The sequence below is a fragment of the Hyposmocoma kahamanoa genome, unplaced genomic scaffold (genome assembly GCF_003589595.1).
Source record: "Hyposmocoma kahamanoa isolate Upper Pololo Valley unplaced genomic scaffold, ASM358959v1 272, whole genome shotgun sequence".
Classification (NCBI taxonomy): domain Eukaryota; kingdom Metazoa; phylum Arthropoda; class Insecta; order Lepidoptera; family Cosmopterigidae; genus Hyposmocoma; species Hyposmocoma kahamanoa.
The window spans coordinates 877,367-901,824 of record NW_020653772.1 but is presented as its reverse complement, the minus strand read 5'-3'; the positions used below and the strand labels follow the sequence as shown (position 1 = coordinate 901,824).

The following is a 24,458-nucleotide window of genomic DNA, read 5'->3' as shown; positions in this document are numbered from 1 at the left end:
TGGATGAGTCGGGACAAGATCGCCAAGAATGGAAGAAGAGTTTTCTGTCTGATGTCATATAAGAATGCTGTTTCTCTGTTATTGAGTTATATACATTAAGATTGATATTAAAATTCATATTGTATTAAATATTGTATATATCACATTGTAACTCAAAATATGTGAAATTCCAAATTCTATTGTTGTTAAAGTTATAATTATAAGACGACTAACTTGTCTTGTAATTATAACTTTCTGACATTGTCAACTTAAAATGAGACTTTGAAACTTTTTGCGACCTTAGTTCCAAAAAGCTCCTTACTCAATTGGGATACCGGATAAATAAATAAATAATGAATAAAGAAGACGGAAGAGCCCTACTTCCAAGATTAGATCTAATAAAGGCCACAATGAAGATCATGATGATTCTATTTTTAACCGACTTCGAAAAAAGGAGGAGGTTCTCAATTAGACTGTATTTTTTGTATGTATGTTACCCGATTCTATTATTTTTGAAAGGGGGTACTTTAATAGTGGTTTCTTTCAAACCGACATCAATAAAACTTGGCAAATAGATGTAATTCCACAAACTTACACAATTTATTTATTTTATTTTTATTTATTTATTTATTTCAGGCAACTAGGACCCATAGATACATACCTTACAGACTAACATACATATAATATAACAATAATAAAACAATAACAGAAATATTAAATAAATACCTTACGGACTAATCATAAATACAATATAACATGATAATATACATATAACACTATTTATTTACACGTATGTACTTCGACGTGTGACGCAACGTGGGTGTCCGGTAGCCGTCCTCGGAAACGCCGGTACATGACACCCTTCGGCCAAAAGTCTTCTCTCATGAAGGTCGACAGGTGTTGAGTTGGTACTCGCACCACAAATGAATTAAAATTCACATTGTGGCGCGACTCCAACCGCTCGACACTCAGGTTTGCGTTGGCCTTCACTCGCATGTACTCCACAATATCCGCAGACTTGGTGGAGTGGAGAATGGCATCCCGTAAGTGTTTTATGACACGAAATGACGGGACGCGCAAGTCGCTGCGCCTGTCACGACTCGCCTGACCATAGCAGTCATTGACTTACAAATAAATGGACGACGGGTCTAATATAAAAACCACGAAAAAAATGTCCCAAGTCAACCTATTTAAACGTAGTCACATGTAAAGGAATATGAAAAAGCTAAAACGTTGAATTTAAATTGTAATGTCATCGCTGTACTGTCTAATTTTGCTTGCTTCGCTGTCAGAAGAAACAAACGAAGACTAAAGCGTGACTGACGCTCTGTATACGATTTTAACGCCCTATAAGTTCGGACACTTTTAGCGCGGACCCGACGTCCATATAATTGTAAGTCAATGATAGCAGTTGTAATTTTTGCTTGAAGTTGCCATTGCGGCTGAGACATAAAGGTGACAAGTTCTGTGTGCCTGAAGTAAAATCAATGCACTTTAAAACCGGAACGCAGTAATGCTGACATTGCTGTTTGGCGGCAGAAATAGTTAAGGTGGCAGTAGTACTCTGAACGAAAGTGAAAGACGCGAGGAGCGTTACTGCTACTATTACATCTAGAAGGTAGTCGCTCTTGAAGAACAATAAACGCAGGCCTTTTTGCTATTCTCCAATTCAAGGCGTTTTTCCCTCTCAATATGCTTTGAGTAATGAGAACCGATTTTTATTATCTCCTGTGGCAAGTCCTGTATAGTGGCGAACTAAGGGATATTTCAATAAAACTTGGCAAATAGATGTAATTCCGCGTACTTTTGAGGTCGGTTTTTTTAGTACTCTACACTGAGATAGATAGATAGATAAACACTTTATTGCTCACACACAAGAACAAGAATAGTACATAAACAACTTAAAACTAATGTGGGCAAAGGCGGTCTTATCGCTAAGAGCGATCTCTTCCAGACAACCTTAGGGTTAGAAGAAAGCTAATCGGAGCGGGAGACGTAGTGTGCCAATTTTACAAATATAAACAAATAAATAAAGTTGTATAAATTAAAAAAGAAATACAAAATAAAAAAAAATTAAATAAAGACACATAGTAATTTATAAAATATTTAAAAAATAATGATATATTATACCTACGTAGATATATGTATATATATATGAGATTATTTTCTTTTACAACTACATTTGTCCCCTGGTCACTAAACGAAGTTTCTATTAATTCTCCCCTTCAAAAGAAACATCAGAGTCAACAATCATAGTCTATTCTGACAGGTGTTACTCCCCTCACGTCGCCATCCCACCCCTAATCATAAACAAAACGCACCTTTCAAAATTGCATACAAGTTTACCAACGCGCGCAGGCCCCCGTTTCTAGAACGCTATATCGCCACTCCGCAGTCATCCTCCGTAGGGAGCGGGCGTCCACGTCCCCGGTATTAACGTTCATGGATAATGCGTGCGCGTAATAATAAAAATTGACTCTTAGATACGTTACGTTATTACGAACACTGTGACTGTGTTGAAAATACGTGTTTCCGTTTAAGATTGATTTTCATGTGGATTATGAATTTGTAACTCTAAGACATTTTTTTGGTTTTTGAGTTGAAATAAAGAGACCGATCGTTATAAATGATGGGAGTTAATAGCTGTATGAGTGTTAGGCAAGCAAGGGGGCCTTGTCATTGCCCGGCGTGTCCTAGGGCCTCGGGCCATATGGCCCAGGTCCCCCCACCAACCCTGGTGTTACCACCAATGGCTTTAGAACCGGAAACTACACCAGTAAAGGACAAGAAAGGGTCTAAGATGAAAGTTTTGAAGAAAATTAAGAAAAAGATTGGATTGGGTAAGCTCTGTTACCACTATATTTACGTCACACTGTTATACTTTTGTATGTATGATATTACCGTTACTTGACGGTTATTTTAACCAATGTGTGATTTTTAACTTTTAAAACCACAAGTTTAAATGGGATATCTTTTTAAATAGTTTTTATTACTCGCTTTAGAATATTATAATTATCTAATTTCTTTTTTTAATGACATTTTATAATGTAATAATTAGTTTACCATATACCTTCATGTTTATTGTTTTTGTTACATTTAAAACTCTGTACATACTTTGAATAACTAATGTTTAGGCAAATGGTTTAACCCAAGCTTTAATAAATAAATAAATATATGTTTTAACTTGAACGATTAAAAAATTTGTTTAATAATTTAACTAAAAAAATGAAGGTACTCATAAGTTAATGTCTAACGGTTAAAGGTATTTAATCTACTACGTTATTTTTTATAATAATAATAATAACGTACACACTCAACATAGCCCCGCACTAGGAAAACCCTGTGTCGCGGGTGCCATGGACACACACGTAGACAACCACAAATTACACCCAAACTCACGAGAGAAATAAATGTAGGCCATACAAATATTTCTCCCGACCCGGGAATAGAACCTGGGACTCAGCATGGCAGTCCGGCATGGTAACCGTTCGGCCACCGAGGCAGTTAAACTTTTTATTTACTTTAATATCTGCCGTCCAGTAACTAAAACGCGGGTAAGTGACAAATGGTCAAATATCCGTTTCGAATAGAAAAAGATGAGCACAAATTTCTCTTTTCAAAACAGTTAAAATTAGTTAATGTGTTCGACTTCTCGGAACTTACTGAAACATTATTAAACAATTTCAATGTCCTAAAACTGGATTATGGTTTTTTATGACATCTCAAAAAAATATTTTGTCACTTACAACTAACTGAATTTTAAAATGACAACAACAGTTTTAAAACTGAAAAGAAATGACTAACCGGAAGTTTCTTTTCTGGAGAAAAAAAGTATTTGACCATGAGCTGTTCTGTGACGGAACACTACGCGATGAAAACTGCAGACATCTGCCAAGCAACTTAATGATTTGTTTATTTATTTATTGTCACTTAATTATTACGGACATACCAATTACAATAATTAAAGAAACATTATTAACAACTTAAAAATAGTGGACATTTTTCCAGAAAAACATCCCATTTGAGAAATATAATTTCCAAGGCTCATATTATGTTCTACGTTTAGAAATATCTTTTGAAGTTTTATGTAGCGTGAATTATAAAATAAACTCGTTTAACTAATAGGCACATTAAGAAAAACGAGGTTTTAAATGATTTCACATCAGCGAAAACAAACCTTTTTAAAAGCTCCATCGTTTTCATTCAATAACATCAACTTTTGACAGGTGTCAACATTAAATGTGGAAAATTTAAGGAAAAATTAGATAAGCAATAGTATTGTTCGTACAAAATTACTGCCGCCGGTTTTTTTAACTTTGTGATCTACTTAGCGAGTCTGTTAAGTCGCTGTTTCTGGACTAAATTGTTTTTTATTTCATCAAAAACTAGTAACCCATTGATCAGATAATGACCTTATATTATTGCTTAACGACAGAAATGGGTAACGTGGTAAAAGCAATGGGTAAAAGCAGTGCTTCCCTGGACGACCTCATAATGAGCTCTACTGCTACTACGTTCCTGGAGGTAGTAAGAAACAATGGAAGTAGGCGGTTTTTTTTTTGAGCTGGAAAATTGCGGCTAATAAATATAAATATAATAATAATAAATAAATATAAATACCTCCAATAAATACTAAGCCAACTTCATTTTTTGACCTATTCTGTTTTTATTTTATTTTTTGTTTCTTTATTTTTATTAATATTTATTTATTTATAAAGCATTGGCATCCATCAGCTTAACAAATAATCAAGAAACGCCCAACGTAATATACATAAACTAAAAATTAATTCGTGTAAAAATGTAACTATTAAAACTCGCCATTTTTTCTTTTTTTTTCCTCTTTATTTTTCACAAAATTCGTTTTTTTGCTTTTTTCGAATTTTGTTTTTTGTTTCTTTATTTTTTTACATGAAATTCTGGGAGTATAATATTAGAGAATAAATGTAGCTGTTTACAAAAATAACAGAAAATCACCAAAAAATAAAGTTGGAGGTATTGTACTTACGTAATTTACTGTCTATCCTTGTTATTATTTCAGTTGACCATACCTACCTGTAGTTTTTTAATATCATTTAAGGTATAAGGACATCAGACGCGTGCCATCTGCCATATAATGGCCACAGTATCTTGTTATTTACGCACAGCTGCTATAACACCTTGCGTTTTGATCATATAAAATGTTTAAAATATATTTTTTGGTAGGTAAGTTTTTTAATTTTAGTGGTCTTGCATATTATGTTAATAAAACTAGTTTTAATTTTGCATTCTCAATACGAATTTATGATAATTATAATGAAGTTTTATTCAAGTAAGTCTGACTTGCAAGCACTTTAGTAATTACAAAAACAATACACATGGTAAAAAAACAAACAATTCCTACAAAATGGTAATGAGGTAACAAAACCATATAATATTAACTCCACGCATTGTTATCATTCATGTAGTCATGAACGGTATAGTATACCCTTTCGCCAGAAGTTTATTTTTAAAGTATGCTTTAAACTTAGAAAACGGTAAACATGAAATTTCGGTCGGTATTTTATTGGAATATGTACTTGGTACTTTGGTGTAACAGGTTGGTGTTCACAACTCTACGTCAAGGACCCTATTTTACGTGTGGATTCAAATATGTAATTTTATGTAATCAGAATTGAGGCATGATTGATTTGTCTTTATTTCTAGTATTTCGTTTGTTAACCGACTTCAAAAAAGGAAGTTCTCTATTCGACTGTGTTTTGTGTGTGTTTTTTACGCGATTACTCCGGTAAAGTAAAAATCAGTTCAGTCATTTAACGCCATTAGTTGACAAGAGGAAGCAAGCTGTTCGTGGCCAGTACTGACCGCTGTTGCTTGCACGCAAAAATAACCCGTTAAATGGTACTGCGTCAACTCTGCTGATAGTACAGCTGTACATGTGATAAATGCTTCTAATTAATGAATTTGTACCCCTTGTTAGCACCTTGTAATAATAATAAAGTCCTGCTCGATACGGCACATATTGTTCGCCGGTTCTTGAACTTGTGTCCCTGATCCCGGATGACTGTGACATTGCCGGGGAATACCGCCTTTCCCGTTCGAAAATTCAAAATCAATCTTTTAGGCTACGGAAAAGGCGAGATTCTAAAATGGATATCCAAAGTAATAAAAATAAGGGTTACTTCTAAATAGGGTGAGTTATATGATAGTTCAGATGCGTTAAGTAGTTATTTATCCAATATGCAAGTTACATTGTTTTCCTTCATTGATGGAATGTGCTTATGTTTATGCAATTTGGGAAAAACGCTCCGAAGTCGAAGCCACAAAAACCAATTGTTTTTTTTAAACAAAACTTTTATTACCTTTGAAATTCAAACAAGGAACCCTCGAATAGGCAAATAACAATCAAAAATTCGGAATTGGAACCAGATGTTCAGTTTTCAAACTAGGCACAATCGGCAGCGGAAGTAATGCAAAGGAAACGAACGAACAGCCAGATGTGAGAAAAATATTGCTTTTACGTGAAACTTGGCTGAATGAGGGGTCGTCAATGCCAGATGTTAAGGCATTGTTTTATGACGAGTTAGGTAATATTCTTCTTTGCATTATCCTTTTCATTTATTTCCTTACTTGTATCTAACAACGGTGCTAGCCCTGACCACCCAGATAGACAGTCATATAACTTAAATTTAAAAGTTGTACTTAGATTACCAATACTCATTTGACTATACCATCTAAATCTATATATTTTTAAAGGAGAAGGGTGCAGAATATGTATCGATGTATTAAATAAATATCGATGTATTATGCCATCAATATATCGAATCAATCCGATATCATCGTATCATTCGGTATCGATATATTTTATGATTATTTTTTACATGAAAAATCATACAAAGTTGAAAGAATACAATTCAAAATTGTACGTGTAGAAACGAAACGCACTTCGATCGCTGATTCGCTGGTCATACGTCATTGTAACGCAGTGGTTATATTCTCATTGGCTAGCCGCACACACACAGAAATAGTGACAATAAAATTGCTAGTGTGCGGGCGATATTGTTTTGTGTTGGGATTCAGTAATTGAATAAATACATTTGATTATTGTGTCAAAACTAGTGGTTTTACTTATTTACTCGTAGTAAAATTTCCTTCCTTTTATCTTTTACAATTATTTACGATGTATCGATGTTTTGTACCGATATATCGCCAAAAATCGATACAACATTTCGGTATGTCACATCGGAAAAGTATCGATATTTTTTTACATGAACACCACTAGTCCGAAACAATAGACTGGTAGATGTTTCTATTAAACATCGTATGATGTATAAGTCGGACTATGGACGATAATGACTAAACGTCGCTCCAAACCTTATAAAAAAGTTACTAAACACAAAAAGCAAATTTATATTAATAATATAATACAAAACAATAATTAACACTCATCAAGATCACGGTTCTTGCATTAAGTAGTTATAAACAGCTTTTAACAAAGAAATCGTGACTTTGGATACAATGCTTTAAGTCTTGCATGCAGTGACCAAATCGTGATGTTAAAAAAAGAGATGGACGTTGAAAATATTCTCTATGGTATTTAAAAAACATCTTTTTTTAAATATTTTAGGAATCGGAGATATTTTAAATGTAGAATGATCTTGTTTTTTTTTCTATCAATATCCGTGTTGTTAGAAATTACTTTTTTTAAATTCCGCATCGTGGCGAAGGACCTAAATCTTATCAGCCGTTTAATAAAACGAAAAAGTCGTTTCGCAAACATCGTGTGAATATTATTAACGGAAATGTATAATCATTACCGTTTCCGGTATATCTATAATAAATATGATAATTTTATTTAATAGACTACATTTTATTTTAAGGATTGATACCGCAAAGCTAAGGTCTCGGTCGGAAAAGGGCTTATCAAAATAAAATACTGAATCTTAGTTGGTTCGTTCCATCGATCGTAAATAACTGAAGTTTCAGCAATTTCTTTTTTTTTCTATCTGAGGTTAAGGTTGTCAAAACTTTCAGCCATTTTTTTTTCTCGAGGCCAAAGACAGCATTCAGCCATTTTTTTTTCTATACAAAGCTAAGGGTATCATATCGTTCAACCAAAACCCGTATAATGGAAGGGCGATAAGAAAAAACTAAGATCCAACAATGGGACAGCTGTGCAGTGAGTATCTCGAAATTGAAAATAGCAGCTGACTTCCACTTTGTTCAACAGGGTTGCCACTTTAACTTAACTTCTACCGTCCATTAACTAAAACGTGGCTAAGTGACAAATGGCCAAATATCCGTTTTAAATCATTGACTTACAAATAAATGGACGACGGGTCTAATACAAAAACCACGAAAAAAATGTCCCAAGTCAACCTATTCGGAATTTAAATTGTAATGTCATCGCAGTATCGCTCTGTCCGTAGAACAAATGAAGACTAAAGCGGAGTGTCGCGCTCTGTATACGATTTTAGCGCCTTACAAGTGCGGACACTTTTTAGCGCGGACCCGACGTACATATAATTGTAAGTTAATGTTTTAAATAGAAAAAAAATGGAGCACAAAATTATCTTTTAAGAACAGTTATAATGAGTTAACGTGTTCTACTTATCGGAACTTACCCTTTTTTTTTTTTTTTTTTTTTTTGACGGGGGGGAAATCTTTATGGATACCCCTGAGCCATCGGAACTTACCCTAACGATGCATTGCTGAAATATCATTAAATAATTTCAATATTTGAAAACTGGGTTATTTTTTATGATATCTCAAGAAAAATATTTTGTCACTTAGCTGCGTACCTGTAAAAATAGCGTACAAGTGAAGTTTTTAACATCCATGGTCTCGAAGGGACTGAAGAGGCGAGTGTCAACATCTTCAAACCATGCGAGATTTTCAAACTTCCCGCACTTGGTCTTCATTATTTATTTGTGCAGTAGAATTGTAACACTCATGATATCCGGCGACTTATCGAGCGATACTTGATGTCGCTTACATTTTGCTGATGATTGGATCCCACAACGATGATAATTTCTATTTCGAAGATCCTCTCAGCTGGTATTGCCAACGTCATATTGTACTATATTTAGCGAAATGTGTATTTTGTTACTTACCTACCATTACATATGTGCAATATGATATGCTACAAAATAAATGAATAAATATCATTGACTTACAAATAAATGGACGACGCGACGGGTCTAATACAAAAACCACGAAAAAAATGTCCCAAGTCAACCTATTCGAAATTTAAATTGTTATGTCATCGCAGTATCGCGCTGTCAGTCGAACAAATGAAGACTAAAGCGGAGTGTCGCGCTCTGTATACGATTTTAGCGCCTTACTAGTGCGGACACTTTTTAGCGCGGACCCGACGTCCATATAATTGTAAGTCAATGATAAATATAGATCCAATATGTAGCCATTGCAAACGCCTGAGAAATCAATACCATACAATGAGCTTTAGTTTGTGTGAATGTTACAATAAATTGTAATTGTGAATTTTATATTATGTATTTTGAATATTTTTATGTACACTTCATATACAATACTCATATACATACACTCGGGTGTTACTAATATAGTGTAAGGTTGCTTACTAACAAACTATGGACCTATGGTGTCTGAAAGTGAGTTTTTTTTTTTACAATAACATTTTTGTAAAATTTTAAATATTTGATCGTGGTCGAGTGGCTTGCACATCAGTTTTCAGTTGTCATCTCTGAGGTCCCGGGTTCGATCCCCAGCCGGGTCAATGTAGAAACTAACATTTCTATATTGTGTCGGGTCTGGGTGTTCGTGCTACCGTCGTTGTTTACGATTTCCATAAGACACTTTAGCTACACTTACTTTGGGGTCAGAGTAACGTTTGTGATGTTGTCTAATATTTATTTATTATAAAAGAAATCTTTTATTGAAATCGGTTACCGGAAAGTGCGTGACACCGGATTCATATCCTATTTTGTCACTCTTAGAGGTGGAATATTTCCTTCAAATTTAAATGGGACCAATACTGAGGACCAATACTTTTTGTCTTTCCAACAAAAAAGAATCATAAAAATCGATTTACAAATGCCGTTATCGCGTAACATACATACAAAAAAAAGTGTAGTCGAATTGAGAACCTCCTCCGTTTTTAAAGTCGGTTAAAAAATAACACATATCGAGTTTGCTGTTTTATAATATCAAGTGACGGGACTAACAAGTCGTCCGCGTGATGGTAAGCTACACCCCTATCCATAGCAATACCACTCAGAGCTTTAAATCGCAAAGATCTGAGACAAGTTGACAAGTCTCATGTGCCTGCAATTTCACCAGCACCCTTCAAAACCAGAACACAGTAATGCTGACGTTACTGCTTGGCGGCAGAAATAGATAAGGTGACAGTATTACCCTTGACGAACTCTTTCACAAGGACCTCTGCTGCAAAGTGTAGTATAAAGTATGGAAACATAAATGATAATAACCTATCGATCAGGTAAACAACCTTCGACTACTACCTTTATTATTCATGCCCTGAACTCGAAAATAACCAGGCCAACCTTTTACGTTTCGTTTTTATTTAAGAGACTCCTCACACTAGCGTCTTTCTAGCGTCAGCGTCGAGCCAACGCAAGCACAGCGTCGACACGACGTCCGTTCGGCGACATTCGACACTGTTTAGAGGGTAATACTCCCGTCCTCTGTCAAACATCGGTCCGAAACAATTATACTGTCAAATAAGTAATACTCGACTAATGATGCGACCCGACGCATGATGCTAATGAAGCTTCATACTTGACATTGTCTTTTGAGTAATTGTTTCGGACGGATGTTGGACTGAGGACGGGAGTCCACTGACGTCGTGTTGCAAGACGCTGACACTCGAAAGACGCTAGTGTGGGGGATCTTTTAGAATGAAATCTAATCAAAAGTACAGTGATCGTAAACCTTTTTCTACAAGCAACAAATTGCAATAAAGAAAGACCTCTTAATTATTTTTTGTTATTCTGCTAAAATCTAGTCGCAATGGCAGTTGAGTCTCAATGGAATGGTAGTGATGATGACATTCATTCATTCAATCACTAACGATTGATGTTGCCCTTCTAAAAGTACCATTAAAAAAAATCATGGGTATGTGTGAAGTACCTATTGAATACAGTGGTTTTCCCATTGACTTACAATTATATGGACGTCGGGTCCGCGCTAAAAAGTGTCCGCACTTTTAAGGCGCTAAAATCGTATACAGAGCGCTACACTCCGCTTTAGTCTTCATTTGTTCTACTGACAGCGCGATACTGCGATGACATTACAATTTAAATTGCGAATAGGTTGACTTGGGACATTTTTTTCGTGGTTTTTTGTATTAGACCCGTCGTCCATTTATTTGTAAGTCAATGGGTTTTCCTATAAAATTTCGACATAAGTTTGTATTTTTTTCTATCGTGACAAATTTTAGGAATCGTGTTTTCACACCGTTTGCTAATAAGTGTCTATCCTCAATTACATACATTTTTTCCAAAGTGATTGTTTTAACATTTTCACTGTTATGCTGAATCAACCAAAGCCATTTCAGGTTATAAAAACTCTTGATGCATATATAATTTTTATTTCGTTTAATTAGCAATTTAGTTTTCAAATTAAATATGTATGTATAACATAAGTAGACTATGCCATCAAAGGGTAGAATGCCAGAAAATTACAATGGCAGTTGAATAGCAGCTCGATGGCTCACCACTACTCTTTAACTTTTATCACAATACCAAACGTACAAAATCAAGCCATTGACACTATCGACACAACATAAATGATTCAAAATTAACCAGTGACTTACAATTATATGGACGTCGGGTCCGCGCTAAAAAGTGTCCGAACTTATAGGGCGTTAAAATCGTATACAGAGCGTCATTCACGCTTTAGTCTTCGTTTGTTCGACTGACAGCGAAGCAAGCAAAATTAGACAGTACTGCGATGACATTACAATTTAAATTCGACGTTTTAGCTTTTTCATATTCCTTGAAATGTCACTACGTTTAAATAGGTGGACTTGGGACATTTTTTTCGTGATTTTTGTATTAGACCCGTCGTCCATTTATTTGTAAGTCAATGAAATTAGCAGACTTAGTCCTTTGCATCCGGTGTGTTATGCTGATGACACCCTGGTGCTCGCCGAGAGAACTCGCTGAGCTCGGGGTTTCTCGCGTCGTCGAAAAAATCGAAGAGCTGGGTTTGTAAGTGGCCCCACAAACTCCCGCGAGGGAGGGAACCGCCCAGCTTCTCGATTCGCGTTGGTGATGTCGACGTCCAGGTGGGGCAGTACTTAAAATACTTGGGCCTCATCCTGGACGGTTGCTAGGATTTCGAGGAGCACTTCCGTCGCCTGGTTCCCCGGATCAATAGGGTGGCGGGTGCATTGCACTGGTTACTGCTCAACCTGGGGGGCCCTTCGGAGGGAGTTCGCCTTTTATACGGTGGTGTGGTAGTAGAAAGTCCTTGTAGTATGAGTAACAGAGCGGCGGGATTCACTCTTGGGGTAGTACTCAGAACACCCAAATCAGAACCACAATTTAACAAACTGTCTCATACAGCGCATACAGTGCAAACATTGGGCCATCGCCATCGTCCAAATAGATGACAAATTACATTTCTAAATTATAGGATTTTTTTTATGATACCAAGTATCGAGATTAACAAGTAGTAGGTATTCCTAGTGTTAAGCGACACGCCTGTCCATAGCAGTTGCAGTGTCACTTTAAATCGCAAAGATCTGAGGGGCACTGCACCGTTGGACATAAGTTGACGAGTCCCATTTGCCTGTAGTTTCAAATAAAGTGTATAATTTTTAAGCGTTAAACCTTTTTTTCAATCTATCGATGATGTGCGGCAGCCCTGCTCTGCGCAATCGCCTCCCTAGATCCCGTTGCGAAACAGCTGTTGACATTTAACAATACGACTGAGAGAGATACCAGAATATGTTCTGCAACGAGTTAGAAAGAGACAGCTACAGGACATATGCTTGTTGTTGATAAGAAAGGATCAAAGTACCCTGTTGTCAACTGCCTGATAGCTTTTCTTTAAAGTTTTTTTTATCAACTTTATTGCGTTCAAAGTGAGTGTTATGTACGGTAATTCTAAACTGCCTCCCAAGCAGAGGTCGTGGGTTCGAACCCAGGCATTCACCACTTGAATTTTTCGGAATTTATGTGCGAAATTTTAATTTATAATTTTTAGTAGTAGAGTGAAAGAGTCATCCAGGGTTAACGTAACTGTATTCGAATCTGCCGCCTTTTGAAATTTTGAAAAGTAGGTGTTGTTTCTACTGAGCCATAATTTTAACGACAGCTTCACGAAACTGTATCTTTATATCACTCAATGCAACACCGCGGGCTACAACTAGTTCATGACTATTTATTACGTGAATAGGTACATCTGCTTTGTGTTCCGTCCTTTTCGCTTCTTAGGAATTAGAGAGAGATGACCTGTTTCTAATTCGAGACAGTTGTTAGAAACATCTGCAATGATTGTTTGAAAGAAATAGCAAGTAGGTTAAATGCTTAAGTTAGATAGAGATAGATAGATGTTCTAAGACGTTTCATTCGCAAAAGGTGTGTTACGGCTGATGTTTTTTTTTTTCGGATAAAAATTATTACGGTACGTGGCTTATATACAGCCTCTTGGTAATAAAAAGAAATGTAGATTTCAAATTCTTGGAAGTTATGGACAGAATTGCGTAAGGAACGACTTTTAACGGACGTTTTTGACTATTCAAAGATTTTCTGGAATTCCATTCAAAATTAAATGAAAAAGATTTATTTAAGAGAGCCATGTGTAGTTTTAATAGAATACAAAAATAATCTCTTTGTAATCTTTACTAAAAGAGGAAAGTGCGTACAAGGAAAAAACGTTAAATATTGAAATTATTAAAAATAAAGGAAGCTCACCACACTACCAAGAACACCAGTACAACCGTTGCCAGATACGAACGATTTAAAAAGAGAAGATTCCAAATTCAAGATTCCGTAAGCACGGCCGCCGCTAATGATCGTGGGAATATCGTGAGTGGAATGTTCTAGCGTTCGAAATTCGAAGTATGAAACATGCCCTTCGATTTCGAAACTTAGAATTTTTGAATCTTTCTTTTTTTAGTTTTTGTTTGCATGCACTTGGAAGTCAAGTATTTTAGTCAAACTTTTATATCTTATCAGATATTTTGCATGGACGCAAAAAAGTTATTTACATGGTCCGATTCAGAATTTAATGTCTCACAATTGCGTCAATCTTCGATAGTGCATTCGCATTCTATTATTCGATAGAAGCCGTTAAAATATTTTTAACACGTAAATTTTATAACCAAGCTCTGAAATAGCATTACTGGCCTCATAATATTAGTTATAAAATAACCGCTACAATTGCATGCGATCTCTCCCACGACCTAACGACCTCTCGCTCTCACACTGATGTGCATGTACTTCTCAAGAGTACGCGGCCGGAATACTTAGTTACGTGTTTCCGGTGGCTTCGCACTTTAGAGGGAAATTGTTATTATTGTAACGTTTTAGAAGTTAGTTTTAGGGCCTTTGCGCACTAGGCGTTCTCCGTCCGACATCCGTCCGTAATAATTACTGTCAAATAAGTAAACTCGATGAAATTAAAAAGAAGCATGATCCGAGTGAAGCTTCACACTTGATATTGATTTTTAATTAGGTCGAGTATTTATTTTTTAGAGAGTAGCCGAGTAGTTCCGAATCCGAGAAATGACGATCCGAAATGTCACAGGGATCATTTTATCTCTAGGTGTACACAGAAAAAAAGGATTTCTACTAATAAGAAAGAGCAATTTCTCAAAATATTTGCTAATTCTGAAAAAATATTTATTAAAAGTAATAAAATATTGTCATTACAAAAATACTGCTTATCTTTTTCTAATACAATTTTACTCTTAACTTTATTCTAACTTTGAGACATATACGTTCACTTCAAGATTTTATTTCATTTCTAATCAATTAATTGGACATTACTTACATCAAGAAATTTTTACCTCTTACATCAAATTTAAATAATCTTAAATGAATTCAAAATTTCTTGGATGTATTTTAAGAAAATATATTCTTAAACAAAAAAATAAGTAGTTTGCTATTCAGATTAATATTCTAAATTCTAGAGTATATCTTAAAGCAACATTTCGTTGCGTTTTCATAGTCAATGTTGTCGTGACATGTCGCCGAAGGCGCACGCGGTAACGATTACTTTTACTTGTGCTTGTAATCATAAAAATCATAAACAGTCATTTATCCAAAGAAACAATACGTAGTATCTCTAGTTTGTTAGGGTGTTATTTATAGTCATAATTTAAGAAATTTGGTTTCAGCATGAAATCAAACTACACTTGTAACGCTAAGTTTTATTGAAATATCCCCTATTTCAATAAAACTTAGCAAATAGACGTAATTCCACGTACTTTTGAGGTCGGTTTTTTTAGTACTCTGTACTGAGATTATATTGCCATAGATTCTAATTACATAGTTTAAAAAAAGAATATCAGTCTCCCGTTAATATAAAAAATATATATAATAGACGCATAAAACCATTGACTTACAAATAAATGGACGACGGGTCTAATACAAAAACCACGAAAAAAATGTCCCAAGTCAACCTATTTAAACGTAGTGACATGTAAAGGAATACGAAAAAGCTAAAACGTTGAATTTAAATTGTAATGTCATCGCAGTACTGTCTAATTTTGCTTGCTTCGCTGTCAGTCGAACTAACGAAGACTAAAGCGTGAATGGCGCTCTGTATACGATTTTAACGCCCTATAAGTTCGGACACTTTTTAGCGCGGACCCGACGTCCATATAATTGTAAGTCAATGCATAAAACGTATAAAAGAATATATATAGGAATAAAAATGAAAGTACAAAGAAAGTTGTTGGATTTTATTTTCTTTTAAAGACCACCAATTTATTATAAAAACGTCTCAAGCTTTCCATCGAAGTATTTTGAAATTTAGTAAGATAGGTTCAAGTATTAGTTTTGTAGTCTTATATTCATTAGTAGCAGGAGAGCTCTTTGTGAAAGTGTTCCTCCAGGGAAGTACTGCCACCAAGCACTAATTTCAGCATTAATACGTTCCGGTTTTTTAAGGGCAAGGTTGCTGGTGAAATTACAGGCACTTGGGACTTATCAACTTATGTCTCTGGGTGACGGGCGCAGTGGTGGTGCCCTTCACATCTTTGCGATTTAGGTTGCTTTTTCACCAGAGATGTGCAAGGATGCGTTATGAACTCTTTTCAGCTATGCGCGAACGGGGTACGGTGTGGTGTTCGAGCGGTGGCGATGTGTCAGTGTCAGTTTGTGTCATACTTTCAGTAGCTCTAGTTTCCTACACCGTTTTGCACACATTCCTCGCCCGCATCCCTCGCACACATTCCTTGTACCATCTCTCGCTATTTTGTATGTACAAATACTTAGCTCCGCTAACCCTTTTCCACCGGAGCCGCGCTAAGCGTAACTAGGAAAATGAAGAAATCCTATTGGTGGATTTTTTCCTCGCACATCTCTGGTGGAAAGGCAGCCTTAAAGCTCTGAGTGGCATTGCAACTGTTATGGACAGGCGTGTATGTCACTTGATGTTATTAATAAAAGTCTCGAATTCGGAACGAATCGAATGCGGTGCGCAGAAGCGGAACACAGTAATGCTAACATTACTGCTTGGCGTCAGAAATAGGTAAGGTGGCAGGACATCTACTGGTATTAAAATCTTCTAATTTTAGTTAAAGATATAATTCAACTGAAAATGAGATTTATTTGTATGGCCTACATTTACACATTTCTCTCGTAAGTTTGGGAGCAATGTCTATGTGTGTGTCCATGATACCCGCGAAGAGTGAGCCACGAAAGCAACACACTTTTAGGAATAGGAAATGAAACTATTTTTCCGGGTTTAAACCACTTATATTTGGTTTTTCTAACAAACCAACGTTTCGGGCCCTTTACAGGTCCCATGGTCACGGTTGACTGAGGTGGTACAGTCGTCAACCAGTTACTCATTCGAGTTTCATTTCCCGAGACCGCAAGAACGATCCGCTTATAGGAAGTTTTTTGTTTTGTATCTAAATCTGCTTTCCGTATCTGTCAATCATAACATACATTACCAGTGGCAAAAACAATTAGATAGATTATACAACACTATCTTGACTGATTACTGATTATTTGTATTTGATTGGGTTATCACATGGTTAGTCACTTTGTATTATTGTCTTAAGGCCATTGTTGGAGGATTCTGTACATTAAACGACAAAAACATTGACGCGAGTGCTTGTATTGAAACATAAGCAAGCGAAGGTGTCTAAGATTAAAAAAAAAAATAGATTTCTGAGTGTAGCGAGGGTTTCAAGACACGAAACGCAAAACAACTTTGCTGCCGAGCGAAACACACAACTTTTCGCCTCACTATAGCGAGGAAAATGGCAGATGAAAGAAAAACAATTGAAAAGAGAAAGTTTAACTTCGGATGCTTTCAGAATTTAAACCTCATAAATTTTTATTCTTGCTTGTACTTTTATTTTGTGTGATTAATTGATTATTGGAATTATTTTCGCTCTTCGACGAATTAACATAATTTAATAAACACATTGTCAATTTAATGTCAACAATAACAAGAATAAATTATACCAAAGGATTTATATTACATAAATAATGTACCTCATATCGAAATATTCCTTCCAACGAGAAACTTGTTATTAATTATTTCTAAGTGTTCGATCTTTATATTAATAATTGTAAGAAACTAGTGGAGACATTTCACAAAAGTAATTAAATGTAATGGTGGTCGAACATCGTGACATTCAATAAAGTTAAAAATTATAAATACATGATTTAGATAAAAAATATGTTTTATTTCTAATTTAGAATCCGGGAGTTTCGGTGGCCCACAGTACACATCGTGGAACAAACGAGATCGTCAATACTTTATCGCGCACGATGGTAACGGTATTTGGTTTTCGGAACCCTAAAAGTTATTTGTTATCTAAATAAAATTTGAAAACGCTTCAAACATATTCGCGCAGTTACTAATTGCAAAATCTAGGTGAACAGTCATTTCTTGAAAGTATTCGTATTTAATTAGAATTATTCTGGACTCACGCGCAGGCCCGGTGATCTGTGTGCCAGTTTGTTAAAACGCAAAAAAACATTATATATTTTTATTTATTACAAAAATGTGTGACGTTGTAGTCGCGTGTTACTTATTTATCAAGGACGTAAGACGTAAGAAGAAACCTGTGATAATAAAGCTGGAGGTCTTAACAGGTAATTATGTGATACTGCCCTCCTTATCAAAATTGGACATAGTTAAACAAAAAGGATCCAATCAACAAAATTATGAAAAAATGAGTTATTATGTACCAAACGGTTTCGTAAAGTCATGCAAAAATGAATGCAGTTTTATTTCTTTTAAAAAATAAAGCATTGTTTCCTTTAAGTAAAAATTTCTTTCTCCAGTATTTAGAGTACTTTCCCTCCAGGTGGCATTACAAATTTCCACCCGGTATATAAAGTACCCATGGAATACAGCGGTTTTCGTGTAAGGTTTCGAAGTAAGTTCGTGTTTTTGTTCTATAGTGAAAATTTTTAGGTATCGTGTTTGCACACCGTATAGTAATCAGTGTATGGATATAAGCAACATCAGAGTTACACATTTTGGGCCTTCCTTTTCATTTTTCGTGATAAATATTGCGCATGAATGTATAATTATTTTGTACATGTCAAATTCTATATGACCTGTGCTTTTAACAATTAAATGAATTGTTATTATTATAAAAAAAATCCATCCAGAATTTCCACAAAATTTTCATTTCTTAATACGTTTTGCTTTCTGGTTTTGATTCCGATTTTTCGTCATTACGGTTTTTTTTTATTGATAAATAACTCCATCTCACCTGGTGGAAAATGATATTGAGGTCGACGATGTAGCATGCACACCTAAGTAATACCTATTCACTCTCGCCTTGAAAAGGTCCATGTTATAGCGTTCGGGGAATACGCCCGCAGGCAGGGAATTCCATTCTCTCCGCTCGCCGTATAAATGTGGAAGCGAAACGCGTCGTAGGAAACCTGGGAATATCCACAACATAGGGATGGAATCTCCGCCCACGTTTAGTCCCCCGATGATGGAAAGGGGACGGCGGAATCAAATTATGCACTTCCATCGCACCCTCTCCGTGATATATCCTGTAGAATACCGATAAGCAAGCAATTTTACGGCGGTGTTCAAGGCTCCACTAATTCCGAATCAGCTATATGCCTCTTGGCACGCTTGCCAATTGAATCCAAGGTGGCCAGTTGATATTTAGCAGAGCCATCCCATAAGTGGCAGCTATACTCCATACACGACCGGACTTGTGTTTGGCACAGCTGAAGCAACTGTCCCGGTGTGAGATAATGCGTCACCTTTTGTTTCACTGACATGATTTTCAATTACTTTTTTGTGAAATTACTATAATTATTAATACTAACATCGAGCACAAATAAAAGTGTGTTTTTATCACTAGACACGTGTTTTGTTCGCCCCGTCACTAGTATTCAAATAATCGGTTACCGGCAAGTGAGTGAAACCGGATTCATGCCCTAGGTTGCCACCTTTAGAAGTGGAATATTTTCTACGAATTTAAATGGGACCAATATTGAGGTACCCTTTTTCCAACAAAAAAATAATCATCAAAAACAGTTCACAAATGCCGGAGTAAACGCGTAATGTACACACAAAAAAAATGCTGTCGAATTCAGAACCTCCTAATTTTTTTTGAAGTCGGTTAAAAACGTAGAGGGAATTTCCCAGTTTAAGACTAGGTCAAAAGAAAAGTAAAAAGAAAACTAAACTTCAATTGACAGAGAATAGAATTTAAAATTGATTACAAAACAAACATGTAAAGTGAATCTACTATGAAACGCCTTTTAAAATTATCACCTATATCGAAAGTGTTATCAGTATTATGTTTTTGCTATATCAATATCAACTACCACCAAAGACATAAACCCAAGTAAGTAGCTTCGGAAATGAAACTTCTTTTGGATCTAAATCAATCGGCATTGACCAAGGGGGAGCTGTAAATATACAGAATTTTTTATTTGTGTTAAATCAACGACTTCAATCTAATAGACATGACTATTCACAGCTACTACTTGTTAATTTTTAACCGACTTGAAAAAAGGAGGTTCAATTCGACTGTATGTATGTATGTTACGCAATAACTCCGGTATTTGTGAACCGATTTTCATGATTCTTTTTTTATTGGAAAGAGGGTACATCCATTGTGGTCCCATTTCATTTTGAAGAAAATCATTCACCTTTTCGGGTGGCTGATCACGCATGAACATTCATTTTTATAAATACCGCTTAAATTTTACTTAAGGAGCAATTATTTTAATGGTTGGTTTTACTATTCTCCAATTCAAGGCGTTTTTCTCTCCCAATATACTTTGAGTAGTGAGAACCGATTTTTATTATCTCCTGTGTCAAGTCCTGTATGGTGGCGAACAAGGGAATATTTAAATAAAACTTGGCAAATAGATGTAATTCCACGTACTATTGTGATCGGTTTTTTTAGTACTCCGTACTGAGATTATGTGAAATCTAATTTAAAGTGGAATAGAATAGTGCTATTGTACGTTAATAAAAGATTAAAACGCGAAATTATACGAATCTCGAACTAAAATACCCGTATCGGCCCGTTCTAACGAATCCCGAGTCAATCCAAGCACGCCGCCTCCAAGGACTTCCACACGGACCACGGCAGATCGCAACCTGGTGGTAGTTGCTCTTGAGGTATGATGAAATCAGGTGGTGCGGGGTTTTCCGTTTCCACAATGCACACCTAGTGACATTTGGATGGTCACTTGCAGTGTTTGTGAAGTTAATTCGCCAATTTATATGTGTTAAGTAGCCGATATTCGCCCAAGCCATAAAATCCCTAAAAAATCAAGGAAAACAATTCTGCTTGCTGCCGGAAATTGGGGAATATGAACTCTCTTAATTCCCCACACGTAGAAATACTCAAACCCCCAAATGAGTTGTTTCCCTTTATTTTTTTCTATCCTATATGGTCGTCCCTCCCGTTTGACAATAGACGTTATGTTCTGTTGCTCGAAACACGTCATTCTTGACGTACTTACGGTTTAAATATTTTACACTTGAAATTTTATTCACAAATACATGTAATGATCTTTTACTCCGATTGCGTGGAACTAAACGTCAGAGAGGGAGTAAATTTACGACCGATCCTTTTTTTTTTAAGGGCGCTAGAGCCGAGATAGACATATTGAAATACAGATCCGGCAGCGATCGATGGATCGAATAAAATCAGGATAGAAAACAATCTTAGATTCAGGATCAAATGTAGAAAGCGGCCGTTAATTGATCCTACCGGGAACCGAAAAGCGCACTGTGCAAACATTTGAGTCATACATGTTTTTCAATGAATTTAACAATAATTGGTTATAGCATTATTCTAAAGAAAATAACATGTGTTCTTCCTTAGGACAAAGCGAAACAAGTATTGAAGAAAAAAAGTAATTCCGTCTGGCAACCAGATGTTAAAGCCTTTAAAGTAGCAAAAACTAAAATCCTAATTTTGAATTTCGTCAGTTTCTAAAAAGCTTGGGAGTTACAGAATACGTGTTAAACACATAACAATAAAAAAATTCCAATAAATATCTCTTTTATGTTGAAAGTCGTACGGTCCACAATACGAAATTCGTCTTTTGAAGAATCATAATTTCGCAATCCGGGAAATGGCAACCAAAATTGCAGTCGCTTTCCCACAAAGTTAAACAAAATACAAGTAAATACGATTTTCACGACTGCAAATTCTAAATTTGTTATACGAACATGTTCTGAATTTGAATTATTCATTGTGTTTCGCAAGGTGCTTTTGCTTCCGGGATGCGGACATTTGTAATTATTATATTGGTACACCTGTTTTTTTTCTCATTTTTACAATGCGTGTTCTTGGGAAACGGAATAAACTCTTTCTTTCTAAGAAAAACATTTTTATTGTATTCGTGTGTTGACTTTGGAATCGAATAAGTGTAGCAATTTATAATCGACTCGATTATATAAGTAACTAAACTGGTGCCTGCGACTTCGTCGGCGTAGAACAAGTGATTTTCATAGTTTTAATGGTTTTCCATACAAACATTAATCCCCTTTTTCACTCTTTTCGAGATTTGTTTTTTTAACAAAAACTAGCCTACGTCCTTCTCCTAGGTCCCACCTTTCTCTATACCGAAATTCATCAAAATTGGTTCACCTGTTTAGGCGTGAAAACAGATAACAGAGCTACTTTCGCATTTAGAATATTTTTTTTTAATGCCAATTGACGGAACGAATACATGGCGCACCTGTTGGTAAGCTACACGCCAGTCCATGACATATGCAGTGATACTCAGAGCTTTAATTCGCCAAGATCTGAGAGGCACTGCCACTGCGCCCGTCACCCTGAGACATAAGTTGACAAGTCCCATGTGCCTGTAACTTCACCAGCACCCTTACCCTTCAAAACCGGAACATGTTAATTCAACAACAAATTCATTGATAGAATTTTCGTTCTACACAAATACTTATCGTTATACTCACCGATAAAATCGATAGCCAGTGTTTATAAACAAATGGATGTGCTCGAATGACACTTGCGGCGAGGAAAGGTGAGGTTCCCACGAGCGGCGCGGCTGCGCGGGCGCACCGCGGACCGTGAGAATGCGCGCACGACGATACCACACACAGACTGAAGATTAACAGTTAGTTACAGAACCTCGGCACAGATAAAATTGATATCAAAGATTTATTATGGAACAGGTTTTTAGTTGATAGAGCATATAGCGGGTCTAGTGTGCTTACATTGTTATTTATATTTCTTATTGCAACACTTAACGCGAATTCAGAAGTGGATGCAAAATATTTTCCATAATAAGAGATTGTATTTATAGATAGCATCAGCCCTTTATAAAAGATGCGGTTTAAATAAATAAAAGTAAGAAAGATTGAACTAGGGACTATTATACCATTAGTCTAGGAATCTACTGCAGGCCCACCGCTTAATTGAGTCGGTTCAGAGGTCAGTTGTTGAAATTAACAAGATTTTTCTGACGATATTCAGTAAATAACAAGTTGATTGAAGAAGTGTAATGGCAGTGGAACTCCATATTAAACAGTTCGTCCGGGGAAGTACTGCCAACTTACCTATTCCTGCCGCCAGGCAGTAGTGTTAGCGTTCCGGTTTTGAAGGGTAATAAAGGTACTGGTGAAATTACAGGCATACAGGACTTATGTCCGAGGGTGCAGGGCGGGTGCGGTGGCAGTGTGCCTTAGATCTTTGCGATTTAAAGCTCTGAGTGACACTGCAACTGTCATGGACAAGCGTGTCGCTTACCCCGGTGTACGTTCCGCACGTGACATTTTACAAAATTATGTCGCCTGTTGCTAATAACAATTAAAACTTACAGGAATGATCAAATTAGTGAAGCTTCAAATTCAGTGTTTACATTATAAAAGTTATTTTAGACTGTCGTCTCAAGCCAAAAAACTTAAAAAAAAAACCACCTATACTAACAAGACTAACGGCAATCACATAGCATGCGTGAATGTCTATTACGACATCGAAGCAACATCGTTTCGTCATACTGTACATGATTTTGGCTATATCTACTTTGCATTTACATTAAGATTGTGATCTAGGTTAGATACATACATTCTATAACGCCTGTCTTTCACTGGGGTAGGCTGAGCTACGGATCCCCAATTTGCTACGTTCTTGACAAATCTTATCGATTCTTTAACACATGCCAGTCCATCCAAACTCGTAAAGCTAATTTGTTTATGCACCCATATATATATTTCACCGTTGTGCAGGGATCTGTTGTTTGTTTTCATACGCGTTTCACCGTTGTGCGCAGGTTTCTTTTAACGTACTTATAAAAACGCCGGTTAAATAACGAAAAATTTGTTACATAAATTTGTTTGACCGGGAATCGAATATAGGTACTCTGAGAGTTTATAGAAACATAAACACTAGTTTACTATACCTTGTTTTAATCCTTCATCTCTTACCGTGAGAACCGTCAAGTAATTACAAAACCATACCTTATCTGTAACTAACTACAGTTAAAAATAAAACGATCACAACCCTGTTGTCCTTGACTAGCTTTCTTGTGAATGAAACGAACGTATCCGTTCTTTTTTTAAACTTTGTAACTGTATTATAACTCTGGATACTGGTTTCTGGACTACATTAATATTGTTGTCAGGGTTGTTTATGAAAACATTTTTTTGGTGTTGTTAGTAAATATTATAAGTAACAGTTCTGTTGAGGTTTTTATCCTGGTTACATTCGTTCGTATTGCTACGTGATAAAAAAAAATATGTAGCTAAATCGAGACGAGATTCTGTGGTTAATCGGTACGTAGATGGTATGTATATTTAAATAGCAAAACTGAAAAGTTACAAACGACGAATTCTTTTGCTACCTTCTG

General features: G+C 35.9%; 1 protein-coding gene across 1 annotated transcript in view; it reads left to right on the top strand.

Annotated features, from left to right (window-relative positions):
* The first annotated feature begins 2,342 nt into the window (after positions 1-2,342).
* LOC113229064 (protein neuralized) overlaps positions 2,343-24,458 on the top strand; it is a 95,552-nt gene continuing 73,436 nt past the window's right edge. The window contains exon 1 of the mRNA XM_026462552.1: positions 2,343-2,819. Coding sequence (XP_026318337.1) covers positions 2,606-2,819 — 214 coding nt within the window. The 5' untranslated portion in view covers positions 2,343-2,605. The remainder of the gene's footprint in view (positions 2,820-24,458) is intronic.